This window comes from Palaemon carinicauda, unplaced genomic scaffold, assembly GCF_036898095.1.
Source record: "Palaemon carinicauda isolate YSFRI2023 unplaced genomic scaffold, ASM3689809v2 scaffold136, whole genome shotgun sequence".
Lineage (NCBI taxonomy): Eukaryota > Metazoa > Arthropoda > Malacostraca > Decapoda > Palaemonidae > Palaemon > Palaemon carinicauda.
The window spans coordinates 27,501-42,500 of record NW_027168882.1 but is presented as its reverse complement, the minus strand read 5'-3'; the positions used below and the strand labels follow the sequence as shown (position 1 = coordinate 42,500).

The following is a 15,000-nucleotide window of genomic DNA, read 5'->3' as shown; positions in this document are numbered from 1 at the left end:
ACAGTAAGTTTATTTTTACTTGTTAGTCCTCAGAAAGATTGTCACCAATTTTTTTATATTAAGATATTGTGATTAACAAAATTCACGATAACAAGAAATCCTGCATTTTCTTGTAGGGATCAATGTTTTTGCCTTATTGAGTTACTTTTACTAATTACCTTGTAACTATGAAAGTAAGAAGAATTTTGACAAAATATTTCGTATACGCATTCTCTATTGCCATACGGAGCTCTGGGAATTCTTAACAGGATTTTTCATTTTTCGTCCTATATCCCCATATACAGGCATGCCAGCCGGGTACCTTAACCATTTTACCCCCAGGCTATTTGGAACTTTCCAACCCTTAACCCCAAGGAGTTTTTTTTTTTTTTTTTTTTTTTTTTTTTTTTTTTTTTTCAAGCACATTTTGCAATATATATTTTTTAAATTGCTCTAACAGCCTTAATTTTCGTCATAGAGAGGCCAGGTTGGTCTCATTCTTTTGGAAAATGCCTGAAGTTTCTCATAAGATTATCAAAAATATGCATAAAAAAATGTAAATAGCAGTTTTTTGCAAGGACTTACCAGTGCGTCCATGGGGGTAAAGGGATGAGATGTGTGAAACATACCAGTACGTCCATTGGGGGTAAAAGGGTTAAACAGTTCTCTAAGACATGTCCACAAATAGATTTTGGGTTTATTTCTGCAAACAAGTTTAACATTAGATCGTTTTTTCCTTTTTAAGACCGCATGCTAACTACCATTAGATCATCGGTCATTTAGAAATTTTCATGTCCAAACTGTCAAGTTTGCTATTTGGGAAGCAAATACTAGGTATGCAGATAATTCTAATAGCCATGCCTTCTTCATTATGAGTCACAACACTACACAGTATTCTAAAAGTTTTATTCTAGCTTTGACCAAGTTATGAAATGATTTTCCTAATCAAGCACTTGAATCAGTGGAACTTCAAGAGTTAAATCTAGTTTTTCAAGTGTGCTCTTGTTATGTCTTTTCTAAAATGTGCGTTTTTGTCTATATTTCATTGACCTGAAAATGAAATGATCTTACCAATCAGGCAGTTGAATCAGTGGAACTTCAAGAGTTAAATCTAGTTTTTCAAGTGTGCTCTTCTTATGTCTTTTCTAAAATGTATGTTTTTGTCTATTTTTCATTGACCTGAAAATGAAATGATCTTCCTAATCAAGCACTTGAATCTGTGGAACTTCAAAAATTAAATCTAGTTTTTCAAGTGTGCTCTTCTTATGTCTTTTCTAAAATGTACGTTTTTGTCTATATTTTATTGACCTGAAAATGAAATTAAGAATATTTGATCTTCTCTTCCATTAGAACCATCGCAGCCCATCAATTTTAAACAGAACAGCAGTTTAACAGATATTGTTATAACATGGAATGATCACCCAGATGACCTCAAAGATGTCGAGAGCTCCCCCTTGTATTACATTCTGATCTTTGAAAACGAAACCTACAACATCAGTAAGAAGGAGCACAAAGTATGTATGAGCTGTGTTCTCGTTCGTTAGTTTTATTCTTTGCTTCTAAGAAATATTGATTTTTAAGATAAGAAAAATAAACTGAAATTACATGAACGTCTTAAATGAGAAACTATTGATTGTTCTATTCTTGAGGCCTTTATTATTATTATTATTATTATTATTATTATTATTATTATTATTATTATTATTATTATTATTATTATTGATTACAATTTTGTCATAGATGTTTGGATTTTAAGTCAGTTTCAAAATTGACTGCAGTGATCTGTTGATCAAAACAAATTTTGTATTATAGATCAGTGCTCTTGTTTGAAAGAGTCTTTTATGTAATTGAACGAACCAATTTCATCATATTATGGACCAGTGCTTTTGTTTGAAAGAGTCTTTTATGTAGGTGTACGGTTCTAGATAATATGATGGTTTTAGTAAAAAAAAAAAAAAAAAAAAAAAAAAAAAAGTCTTTCTTGCTAACTAGATGTATGATGTTTAAAAAAAAAAGAATCATGAACATTAGAAGAGTAAGAAGACCTTTCAGCATTTGCAAGAATTATCAAAGGTGGTAATACCTTTAGCAAGACCAATAGTAATATTCATTTCACTACAATAATAATAATAATAATAATAATAATAATAATAATAATAATAATAATAATAATAATAATAATAATAATAATAATCATAATCATAATAATAATAATAATAATAATAATAATAATAATCATAATAATCATAATAATCATAATAATAATAATAATAATAATAATAATAACAATAATAATCAGGCACATACTAGATCTTATGAAGAACATTTCCCATTGTGGTTATATTACCTTTATTATGTTAGTGATAATCAAACTGCTTTATAAACATACATCTGTGGCTATTGATATAATGATGTACATTATTTGTTTGTGCAATTTTTCATATAGGTTATGATTTTCTTAGATATCAACATTACTTAAACCACCAGACAAAAGCTATTTAAGCAAACAAGACCAGACTGGAATGATTTCTTCAGATATCTTCAGTAATGGTGTTTATTGTTTTCAAACCTGAATTGGAGAATGTTTCTGATGGATTTCACTCCTAAGAGCCACTAAAATATCGTATTAATTCCCCCATGTTAGCAAGGCACCACGATTATGATTCTCAAGAAAAAATGTTAAATGTTCCCACTTCTAAATAATGATGGTTACAAGTGCTAAAAATTCTATTATTTAAAAATAGTCATTAGTTTTATCATGCTTACCAAAACAGGCGAGTTTTCAAAACTAGTTTTATTCTCAATGATATTTTTGCTTAGGTAAGGACTATTTGAGTCCAGCACGAGCATGCAAATGATTATTGGTTGAGTTTTCTCAACCACATAAACGCAACTGAAAATGGTATGACGAAAGTGTAAGAAATACATAAACCTAAGTATAGATTCCCCTTCTGAGTGGTGATACCCTAACGTGGTGAAAGGGTTCGTTCATAGCTATGATCAGCAAAGCTGTACTAGCCCTGGCCAACCACACTAGGTTGGTTTGATGTGAACGATCAGACGAAAATCTCCCCACCATTACCAATCGGCACTGGCCAGCGTGGTGATGAAAAACTGGTTAAACCCCAGACATGAAATAAGGGCATGTCTGAGGCCATTTGTTGTTGCTGTCCTCGCATAGATTACGCCTCGCTTTCATAACTTCGTTTCTTCTCTGAACAGTTCACAGGTTTGCAAGCCGAAGGCACTTACCCTCTGGAGATCAAATCTTGTAACCAATGGAAGTGCAGCGACGTCCTTAAGAAAGATATATCAACCGATCCTTGGCCCCCAGAGATCGAAGGCTCCATTGAGGTTCTTGATTATTCAGGGAATGTGTCCAAGACGCAGCTTCCTCGCGTCAAGAACCCTCCAGCGTAAGTACTCTAGCCTCGGGCAGTGTCATAACCTCTGTACTGTGGTCCTCCACTGCTTTGTGGTAAAGTTCTCTGGCTTAAGGGTACACTCAGTCACACCAGTCCATTTGTTTCCTTGTTTCCTCTCCTCACTGGGCTATTTTCCCCTTTTGGAACCCTTGGGTTTATGGACGCTTTAGCCTTGGTAAGCAGCTTTTCTAGGAGGATATTCAACAAACAAACTCTTGTTCTCTAGTCGTGGGTATTGCCATAGCATCTTCACCACGGTCTTTCAATGTCTTGGGGGTAATATTCTCTTGCTTCAGGGTACACTCGAGCACACTTTTCTCTCTTATTTATCTTTCTTTTGTTTTTTAAGTTTTTACGTTTTATATATGAAATATCTATTTCAAAGCTGTAACTGTTCTTAAACTACTTTATTCTAACTGTTCATGACTTCTCTTGTAATTTATATATTTCCTTGTTTCCTTCCTCACTGGGCTATTATTTTTTCCTGTTGGACCCCTTCGGACTTCAGTAAGATGCAATATGTTTTCCAGGGTACAGTACGTCGTGGTGGTAGAAGCTCTTGAAAATCTCAGCGACACCCGGATAAAGGAACTGGCTCAGCAGGAAGTGGAGAAATGCATAGAAGAAGAAGAGAACAACTCAAAACACAAAATGTCCAAGCGAAGTACGACCGAGAGAAAACCAGATACATGGATCGCTGGAAAATTTACCATCAAGGTACCGACTTTAAGGTTTTATTTCTTAAGGGGAGAGGCCAGGGTCGAATGTCAATTTTACAACATGGGAACTTATATAAAACATTCATCTCTATTCATGAAACGTATAGAACAGTGGTTCCCAACCTGGGGGAAATTTTCCCCCTGGGGGGAAATTTGAAGCTTCCAGGGGGGAAATAATTACACTACCTACTAACTAAAACAAGCGGAAAATGTCCACATAGTACGTGCGGTAATTTGTTGTTAGCCATTCAATTGTGATATGATCATATCATTTCTCACTGACGTGATATTCAAGGGGAGAATTGGAATATCATGCCTATTTCTGAGGCAGGCGAGTGGGCATGAGGGCTGGGCTGGGCATGAAGGGGGAAATCTGGATGGTTGAACTGGGTGCAGGGGGGAAATGACAGAAAAAAGGTTGGGAACCACTGGTATAGAAAGTCTTTAGCCATCAACATTGACGGGTTGCGTACACTAGATACAAAGATAATGTTGTTGGTGCTACACTATATTAATGTTATTCTAGTAAGAGGGTGTGTAAATGATAAGAATGTTGTTCTTTATATACTCATAGACTATAAGAATAATCTAATCAGGCAGTTGAATTGCTGGAACTTGCTTGAGGGTACACCCAGGCACACTATTATAGCTTATTTCTCTTCTTATTGTTTTATTAGAATTATTATAGTTTATATATGAAATATTTATTTTAATGTTACTGTTCTTAAAATATTTTATTTCTCCTTGTTTCCTATCCTCACTGGGCTATTTTTCCCTGTTGGAGCCCCTGGGCTTATAGCATCCTGATTCCAACACACTAAAAGTAAATGAAGTCTTCGGTCTTGACTTTGAGTTTAAATTCCTTGACTCTTTCACACTTATTCTATTTCAAAATTTAATACGTGTTTCCCATGGGTAGAAGTAACAATTTGGAAGTTAATATATATATATATATATATATATATATACATATATGTATGCATGTATATTTATATATACTGTGTATATAAGCCATATATTTTAATCTCTTAATGTCTGGATTTTCTCTTATACCTAGCGATCAGAGACCCAAGGGGAAACCAACTCAAAGACGATAGCTTCTGTCCGGCCGGGGAATCAAACCCTGGTCCAGGAAACTTGCATGACAGTGACATAGCTAAATGTTATGAAAAACACGTCTAAATGTGCAAAATTTACCATATATATATATATATATACATATATATATATATATATATATATATATATATATATATATATATATATATATATATATATATATATATTAGTTATTCTATCTACTTAACAATTTTACTCGTATGTCCTCTGTAGGGAAACAATTCACTCGTTAGAGTATACGTGCTACACGCGATGACGCAAAACAGAAATATTTCATCCACACTTCCTCCGAATGACTTGTGTTTCTAGTGTTCTAAAGGGGCTCTCCTTTGATTCCTTTGCCCTTGCAGAATACCTCAACGAAGACTGTCGATATTGGGACGGGAGAAGGCGTGAATCAATCTTTCCAGCCGGAGAAGAACTACAATCTTGTGGTGGTGACCGAAAAGAAGTCGGGTGAGTTTAACACGATCCTCTATAAATATTTTTCAAGTTGGTATATAGAATTAATTCGATATTCTATTCTGAGAATGCGTGCATATATATATATATATATATATATATATATACATATATATATATATATATACATATATATATATCTATATATATATATATATATATATATATATATATATATATATATGTATATATATATATATATATATATATATATATATATATATATATATATATTTATATATATATAGATACATATATGTGTGTATATACATGAATTTATATAAATATATATATATATGTATATATATATATATGCATATATATTCACCTGTTTTATTTTATTATACCAATCTTTATCTCAATATATATATATATATATATATATATATATATATATATATATATATATATATATATATAAATGTGTATGTATGTATGTATGTATGTAAATGACTTTCAGTACATTTATTTAGAAGCGAACATCCAACATGAGGAAAACCTGTATTGAATGAACTGATTTCATTACAAAGTAGGGCATCTCATCTAACAAAAACGAGTTTGAAGAAGAACTATATTAAACGGAATTCCTTTATCCTAAACAATAGGAGAAAACAGAGAATTAGCCGTATCTGATCCAGTCTCTACCAAGGGAAGAGCTGTGGCATCAGGCGTGGCTGGAATATTAATCGGATTGTTCATCTTCGTGGCTCTCATTGCATTGTTTGTCTGGACCTACAAGTAAGTACTCTTCTTTTAATTAAATAACTTTGCAGGCTACAATACACATTCTTAAGATAGTAAAGAAAGGGTTAACACAAGGGAATGTACGTGGTCTTCATTAATTGATTTGTCTGCACTTGCAAGTAAGGACCCTTCTTTCAATTGAGTAACTTTGCAGGCTACAATACTCACTCTCAAGATAGCAAAGTAAGGGTTAACACAAGGGAATGTACGTGGTCTTCATTAATTGATTTGCCTGGACTTGCAAGTAAGCACCCTTCTTTCAATTAAATAACTTTACAGGCTACAATACACACTCTTAAGATAGCAAAGTAAGGGTTAACACAAGGGAATGTACGTGGTCTTCATTAATTGATTTGCCTGGACTTGCAAGTAAGGACCCTTCTTTTAATTAAATAACTTTGCAGGCTACAATACACACTCTTAAGATAGCAAAGTAAGGGTTAACACATGGGAATGTATGTGGTCTTCATTAATTGATTTGCCTGGACTTGCAAGTGAGGACCCTTCTTTCAATTAAATAACTTTGCAGGCTACAATACACACTCTTAAGATAGCAAAGAAAGGGTTAACACAAGGGAATGTACGTGGTCTTCATTAACTGATTTGCCTGGACTTGCAAGTGAGGACCCTTCTTTTAATTAAATAACTTTGCAGGCTACAATACACACTCTTAAGATAGCAAAGTAAGGGTTAACACAAGGGAATGTACGTGGTCTTCATTAATTGATTTGCCTGGACTTGCAAGTAAGCACTCTTCCTTTTAATTGAATAACTTTGCAGGCTACAATACACACTCTTAAGATAGCAAAGTAAGGGTTAACACAAGGGAATGTACATGGTCTTCATTAATTGATTTGCTTGGACTTGCAAGTAAGGACCCTTCTTTCAATTAAATAACTTTGCAGGCTACAATACACACTCTTAAGATAGCAAAGAAATGGTTAACACAAGGGAATGTACGTGGTCTTCATTAATTGATTTTCCTGGACTTGCAAGTAAGGACCCTTCTTTCAATTGAGTAACTTTGCAGGCTACAATACACACTCTTAAGATAGCAAAGAAAGGGTTAACACAAGGGAATGTACGTGGTCTTCATTAATTGATTTGCCTGGACTTGCAAGTAAGGACCCTTCTTTCAATTAAATAACTTTACAGGCTACAATACACACTCTTAAGATAGCAAAGTAAGGGTTAACACAAGGGAATGTACGTGGTCTTCATCAATTGATTTGCCTGGACTTGCAAGTGAGGACCCTTATTTTAATTGAATAACTTTGCAGGCTACAATACACACTCTTAAGATAGCAAAGAAAGGGTTAACACAAGGGAATGTACGTGGTCTTCATTAATTGATTTGCCTGGACTTGCAAGTAAGGACCCTTCTTTCAATTAAATAACTTTACAGGCTACAATACACACTCTTAAGATAGCAAAGTAAGGGTTAACACAAGGGAATGTACGTGGTCTTCATTAATTGATTTTCCTGGACTTGCAAGTCAGGACCCTTCTTTCAATTAAATAACTTTACAGGCTACAATACACACTAAGATAGCAGAGTAAGAGTTAACTCACAAGGGTGTGTAGGTGGTCCTTACTGAACTATTTGCCTGGACTTACAAACAAGCACCCTAATTTTAATTAAATAACCATGGAGGCTACAATACACACTATTAAGATAGCAGAGTAATTCACAAGGGTATGATGTAGTTTTAGGAAAAGAAAGGAAACATGATGTAGGCCAAAAATTCAGGACAAAACAAGCAAGCCATCTCTGTCCTTAGTAACCTTAGTTCAAGAATCAGTTCTTGCTTTTCAATATCTCATAATCTATTGATTTCTTATCCATTATATTTAATATATATTTTATTTCATTTTATTGGTAAGAGAGATGTTTACTTTTTAAGAGAAAATCTAGAAGTATATCCCCTCTCTTGAAAGCATAGTCTAGAGTCCATCCAATCCCTAACTTCATAAAGATGAGAAGTTTGACAGAATTCTTTTTAGAAGATTTGAGTAATATGTGTAATAAGGACAGGTGCTTTATTTTTCGCCTTTTATTTACAGTAAGGATAAAAATCTGAGATTCAAATAAATGCCCTTTTCATTTGCTTTACTCAATATTTTTGCAAAATATCAACTTTAGCCATAGTTAAGTTTTTGGTTTCTAACTTCTTCGTCTTTAACTTCTCATCCTTTTGGTTTCTTTCCCCTAAACTCTCCTACTTCTGTCCCTTTTTTCTACCCTTCGCTATGAACTAAATCTTTAAGGCCAGTCCTATAGAGGTCAAGATATGCAATTGTGCTCTGGTTCGATTTCTTTTTAATACTGTTGATAGCGCACATATGTATCTATTGTGTAAGGAAGATTTTGAGCATGGTGTGACGGCCGAGAGAAAGGTTATGACTCAAAGGCAGGAGTCACTCCGGGGTCACCAATGTGACGGCCCAGAGAAAGGTTATGACGCAGTTGATTGCATCCTGCCTTTGAGTCATAACCTTTCTCTCGACCGTCACAATGGTATGCTTTGGCCACAATGGGAAAACCTCTTTTAACAAGCTATGTCCCTCCAACAGCAAACGCAAGACATTGGTCGTCGTGTGGACAGCCAATCGAGATAGAGGTATTTCACGATACTTTTCTGATTGTAGTCAATACTGTTCTATATTTTCATCCTCAAAACCGATAGTTTTTCAAACTCTCATCTCAGTGAGTAAGGAAATTTGACTCATTCACATTTTCCTCTGCCATTTTATTTTGTTAAAAGCTTAAAATCTTCATATGCATTATTTTATTAGGTTGCTGAATCCCCACTTTCATACCTAGTTGCAGGCAGCTTCTTACCTACTAAAGAAGGTGGTATTCGAAGGAAATCTTTACTTCGAAAGCCAACTCCCAATCCTGATCTTCTAGAACAAGGTCCTTGTGGCACAGAAGACGAGGAAATTTATTCCAACATGAACAGAAGAATTCGTTTCGAGAACATTGAGCCCTACCTTCTGAAAGCTATTCACTCCAAAGAAACAGACATGGAGTTCGATGTAAGTAGAAAATCTAGACCAATAAAGAAATGTTGGGATTATCAAAATGTTTTACACAAATGAAGAAATGTTGGGATTATCAAAATGTTTTACACAAGTGAAGAAATGTTGGGATTATCAAAATGTTTTACACAAATGAAGAAATGTTGGGATTATCAAAATGTTTTACACAAATGAAGAAATGTTGGGATTATCAAAATGTTTTACACAAATGAAGAAATGTTGGGATTATCAAAATGTTTTACACAAGTGAAGACATGTTGGGAATATCAAAGGTTATTCTAGACAAATACAGAATACAGATATATTGGGATTCTAAAAAGGTTGTTCTAGGCAAATAAAGAAATGTTGGGGTTATCAATAAGTTATTCTAGACCAGTGGTTCTTAAACTTTTTTGCCTTGCGCCCCCCTTCTGCATTAAGCATAGATCCCATGCCCCCCCCCCCCACCCCCGCTCCCCACCCTTGAAATTTCTGCCAAAGTAGAAAGTGTTATTTCAATAAAATGAACATTGTTCATAGAAAATGGGTAAAATAAATATATTATGATGAAACAAAATTTTATCATAATTTTTTTTTTTCAAACTGTTTTAGTATTATACAGATTACAGTTATTACATTGATAGAAAATACTGGAAAAAATACAAATTACTGTGAAAATAAACATAATTTTTACTCTTAATACAATCATTCATGGATCATGACCACATCAAAAAATATTACACATCCTCCTTAGTAATTGATTTATCCATATATACGTAGTATTGTAAAACAAAAGCCATCATAATTACTACATTTTTATTTTCATTGTTACTATTTTAACTACTTGCGCCCCCCTTGAAAGCTCCTGGTGCCCCCCAGTTTAAGAATCACTGTTATAGACAAATAAAGAAATGTTGGGGTTATCAAAATGTTGTTTTAGACAAGTAAAGAAATGTTGGGGTCATCAAAAGGTTATTCTAGACAAATAAAATGATATTTGGGATCATCAAAAGGTTATTCTAGACAAGTAAAGAAATGGCAATGAGACAGGTTAGGGTAATCAAAAGTCTCAGCAAGAGCAGGGGCTCAGCAAGAGCAGGGGATCAGCAAGAGCAGGGCGGCTCAGCAAGAGCAGGGGCTCAGCAAGAGCAGGGGATCAGCAAGAGCAGGGGCTCAGCAAGAGCAAGGGATCAGCAAGAGCAGGGCGGCTCAGCAAGAGCAGGGGCTCAGCAAGAGCATAGTATCAGCAAGAGCAGAGGCTCAGCAAGAGCAGGGGATCAGCAAGAGCATGGTATCAACAAGAGCAGGAGCAGGGGATCAATAAGAGCAGGGTATCAGCATGAGCAGGGTATCAGCAAGAGCAGGGGATCTGCATGAGCAAGGGATCAGCAAGAGCAGGGGATCAGCAAGAGCAGGAGCTCACCAAAACTAAGGGCATTTTTTCTGTTAGTGTTAAATGTTAAAACTATGTATTATTTACTTCATTTGCAATATAATTGCAATAAATTGTACTGGAGGAGAGGATCCTTTTTAGGGATGTCGAGGGCCCCAAGGAAGCTGGAAGCTTAGGGGCCTTGTCATGAGTTCTTATTGTCAATACATCCTATATTAACCTGCTCTTGTCAGTTCTCTTTCTCTGCATTAACTTTTCTATTAGTAAGTTGTCTGTCTAGGTTCAACACTCAAAAATTTAGCGGGCATTCATAACTTATTTTAGCTAATGAATACCTAAGAAGATATATCTTCTTATATGAGAAAATACACAAGTAAGTATTAATGTACGATGAAGTTCTGAGTCCTTTCTTCTTAAGGAATAAATGCTGTCTGAATAAATGTAAATTGTTTGCTCTCAATCATTTACGTGATGATAAACCCCACGTCTCCATCTTTTTAAAGCAAAAAATCAATTGTGAATATTTATATGAATTACAAAGGCATTGGGTGGAAATTACCATATTTATGTAAAATTCTGAAAAGATTTATTAACCTTTTTTTATAATAGAATTCTGTGGTTCCAGCGTCAATTTAACATGCAATGCTACAGTAAGTTGGTTCTTCCTCTCGACTACATTAATCACACCTACATCCCTATCCCTCATACACAACACATCTGTATCATAAAAGACATTAATAACTTTTTCTTTGGATGTCTTCCTCCTCAGAGCGTTCCCAAGATCTTAGAGAAGAGCTGCTCTCACAGTGAACACCCCGAAAACCGCCTGAAGAATCGATACAAGAACAACCTGCCTTGTAAGTAAAGGAGCGCTCAATCAGTCTCAGCCTGTTCTTTCTAGCTAGCTACGATGTTAGGATGCCAGAAAACTCCAATATCGATCAATCAATCTTTCTAACTAAATTTGAAGACACGCATTACATCATAGCTCATGATATAATGTGTATCATAGCTCATACTGATTGAAAGATTAGGAAATGATGAAATAAGAAGAATGGCAGGCGTAGTGAAGATTACAGAGGTGATAGGAGTGTCATGACTAAGATGGTGTGGACACGTGGTGAAAATGGATGGTGGGGAGGGAGTGAGGCGGGTTTAGTAAGAACTGGTTAAAGGGAGTAATAGAGGGGGAGGCAGAGAATTAGATGGCGAGATAAGGTGAAAGATGATATGGGGAGAAGAGGTTTAGTGAAAGAGGATGCCTCTGATAGGAGGCATTGGAGAGGGCGCATCAGTCAACCGACCCTTTAATGTAAGGGTAACGGTGGGACAGATAAAGATTATATCATAGCTCATCTCATGTTCCATTGCAAGAGTGTGGAGATGAAGCATTTTATTCGAGTCCTCATGATGATTCTGATCCTCTCTTTGGATACCTGACTGGAGGACACCTTGTCTGATATGTCTTTTATATTTGTGCTTTCCCGTGAAGAACATCATTCCCTTATTAGTTCATGGTTTTGATTTTAGATCCTATAGGCAAGGCAGTGACATGGAACTCACCATTTTTTTTCTAGGAGTCCATATTCATGTGATAAAAATACCCTTGAAATCAAATTACACTTAAGAAACCGTAATCTTAATCGGAAACTATAAAAATATACTGTTCTCAGCCGTATTTCAATAAAATATAGGCGACTATAATTTTACCATACTTTTGTTATTATCTATTACTGTTTGGTGACCGTAATATCACTCCTTTACGTCAATATATCCGTTTTTTAAAACGTTAAAAATCCCTGAATAAATGTTGCCAGGCATTTACCGTTTTTAAAATGCAATTTTTTAACAGTGTACACGAAATTAATTGCAGAAATTCCACTCTTAGGAAAGAAATTTGTACAAAAACTTTCGTTGTTCATTGGCAACTGTTTCAACATCTTTGCTTCTTTTCCTTTCACGACAGATAATGACACGAGAGTGAGGCTGCCCCGTTTGCCCAAGATGCCCTTCTCAGACTACATCAACGCAAACTACATTGAGGTATGTACTGTTTGGTTTGGTTTGGTTTTCCGCTCATGAATGGCAGGGGCAAGGGACAATGCCCCAGAGACTGACCATTATTATGATCAGCGCCCAAGCCTCCTCTCCACTCAAGCTAAAGACCCAAGGAGGATCAGGCAATGGCTGCTGATGACTCAGCAGATAGACCTATAGGCTCTCCCAAACCCCGCACCCTTAGCTCACAAGGAGGGTGAGGCTGCAGCGACCAAAGAAACTAACGAGTATGAGCAGGACTTGAACCCCAGTCTGGCCTTCACCAGCCATTGAGATGTTGACGCTTCATCGTGTTGTGGTGGCCTGGTGGTAGCGTCCTTTCCTGGTGATTGCCAGACTGGGCTTCGAGTCCCGCTCAAACTCGTTAGTTCCTTTGGTCGCTGCAACTTCATTTTTGTGAGCTAAGGATGGGAGTGTTTGGGGGGAGCCTATAGGTCTACCTGCTGAGTCATCAGCAGCCATTGCCTAGCCCTCCTTGGTCCTAGCTTGGGTGGAGAGGGGCTTGGGCGCTGATCATATGTGGTCTTGCTTGATAAGGCAATGTGTCACTGTGTCTAGCCTCTGCCATTCATGGGCAGCCTTTAAAACCTTTAAATTACAGCAGGGGCATCCTTTGTAGTAAACACAATCTCAAAATTCAGCATTCAGCTGTATTTACTGCAATAGCTATTGTATAGAAATGGTAAAAGATTATTTTTCTAAAGTGCTTCAGCTTCAAGTAGGAAAGGTATAGTAACATTTGAAATTAATTTGTATCGAGATTACAAAAGATTTTTTTTTGAAAAGTTACAGATTAATTCAGTTATGCTATGTCAGCTCTTTGGTTATTTATATTATATTGAATAATCTAATGAATAATAAGCTACAATTCTAATAGTAAGAGAAATTGTTATACTTTAAAGCAGCCTTTTCAGAAATTATATTTAGCCCATTTTTTTTCTTCTTAAGCTTCATGTAAGAAAGGTATAGTAACATTTGAAATTAATTTGTATCGAGATTACAACAATTTTGAAAGACTACAGCTGCAAGTAGAAAGGAAGGAATTACATTGTTGAAAAGAGCCGTAGTTTTAATCGGAAATTCTCCGTAAAAAATATACAGTTCTCAGTGAAATATAGGCGACCGTAATTTTTCCATACTATCTTATTATATTCTACATGTTAGTAACCGGAATATCACTCTTTTACCACAATATATCCGTTTTTGAAACGGTAAATGCCTGGCAGTATTTATTCCAGGATTTTTACCGTATTTTACGGCAGTTTTTTAACAGTGTAGGCATTGTAACATTTGGAAGTGAATTGCATTCATTTTTCCTACATAATCTTTTCTCCAACTTGGTTTTTCTCGCATCAGGGCCACCTTAACCCGAAAGCATAAATTTTTACCGTTTTTACTGTTTATTCCAGGATTTTTACCGTATTTTACTGCAGATTTTTAACAGTGTAGGTATAGTAACAATTGGAAGTGAATTGCCTTCATTTTTCCTACATAATCTTTACACCATCTAACTTAGTTTTTTCTCGCATCAGGGCCACCATAACCCGAAGGCATAAATTTTTACCGTTTTTATGGCAAGTTTTTAACAGTGTAGGCATAGTAACATTTAGAATTGAATTGCATTCATTTTTCCTGCATAATCTATACTCGATCTAACTTGGTTTTTCTCGCATCAGGGCCACCCCGTTTTTACTGCAAATTTTTAACAGTGTAGGCATTGTAACATTTAGAATTGAATTGCCTTCATTTTTCCTACATAAACTTTACTCCATTGTAACATTTAGAATTAAATTGCCTTCGTTTTTCCTACATAACCTTTACTCCATTGTAACATTTAGAATTGAATTGCCTTCATTTTTCCTACATAACCTTTACTCCATTGTAACATTTAGAATTGAATTGCCTTCATTTTTCCTACATAACCTTTACTCGATTGTAACATTTAGAATTAAATTGTCTTCATTTTTCCTACATAAACTTTCCTCCATTGTAACATTTAGAATTAAATTGCCTTCATTTTTCCTACATAACCTTTACTCCATTGTAACATTTAGAATTAAATTGCCTTAATTTTTCCTAA

General features: G+C 35.2%; 1 protein-coding gene across 1 annotated transcript in view; it reads left to right on the top strand.

Moving 5' to 3' along the window:
* The window catches only part of LOC137635519 (receptor-type tyrosine-protein phosphatase F-like), a 48,103-nt gene that overhangs the window by 10,075 nt on the left and 23,028 nt on the right, over positions 1–15,000 (top strand). Inside the window, exons 8-17 of the mRNA XM_068367998.1 lie at positions 1–3; positions 1,330–1,493; positions 3,202–3,395; positions 3,935–4,121; positions 5,593–5,698; positions 6,310–6,442; positions 9,023–9,069; positions 9,279–9,487; positions 11,632–11,719; positions 12,829–12,905. The exon at positions 1–3 is cut by the window's left edge and continues 70 nt beyond it. Coding sequence (XP_068224099.1) covers positions 1–3; positions 1,330–1,493; positions 3,202–3,395; positions 3,935–4,121; positions 5,593–5,698; positions 6,310–6,442; positions 9,023–9,069; positions 9,279–9,487; positions 11,632–11,719; positions 12,829–12,905 — 1,208 coding nt within the window. The remainder of the gene's footprint in view (positions 4–1,329; positions 1,494–3,201; positions 3,396–3,934; positions 4,122–5,592; positions 5,699–6,309; positions 6,443–9,022; positions 9,070–9,278; positions 9,488–11,631; positions 11,720–12,828; positions 12,906–15,000) is intronic.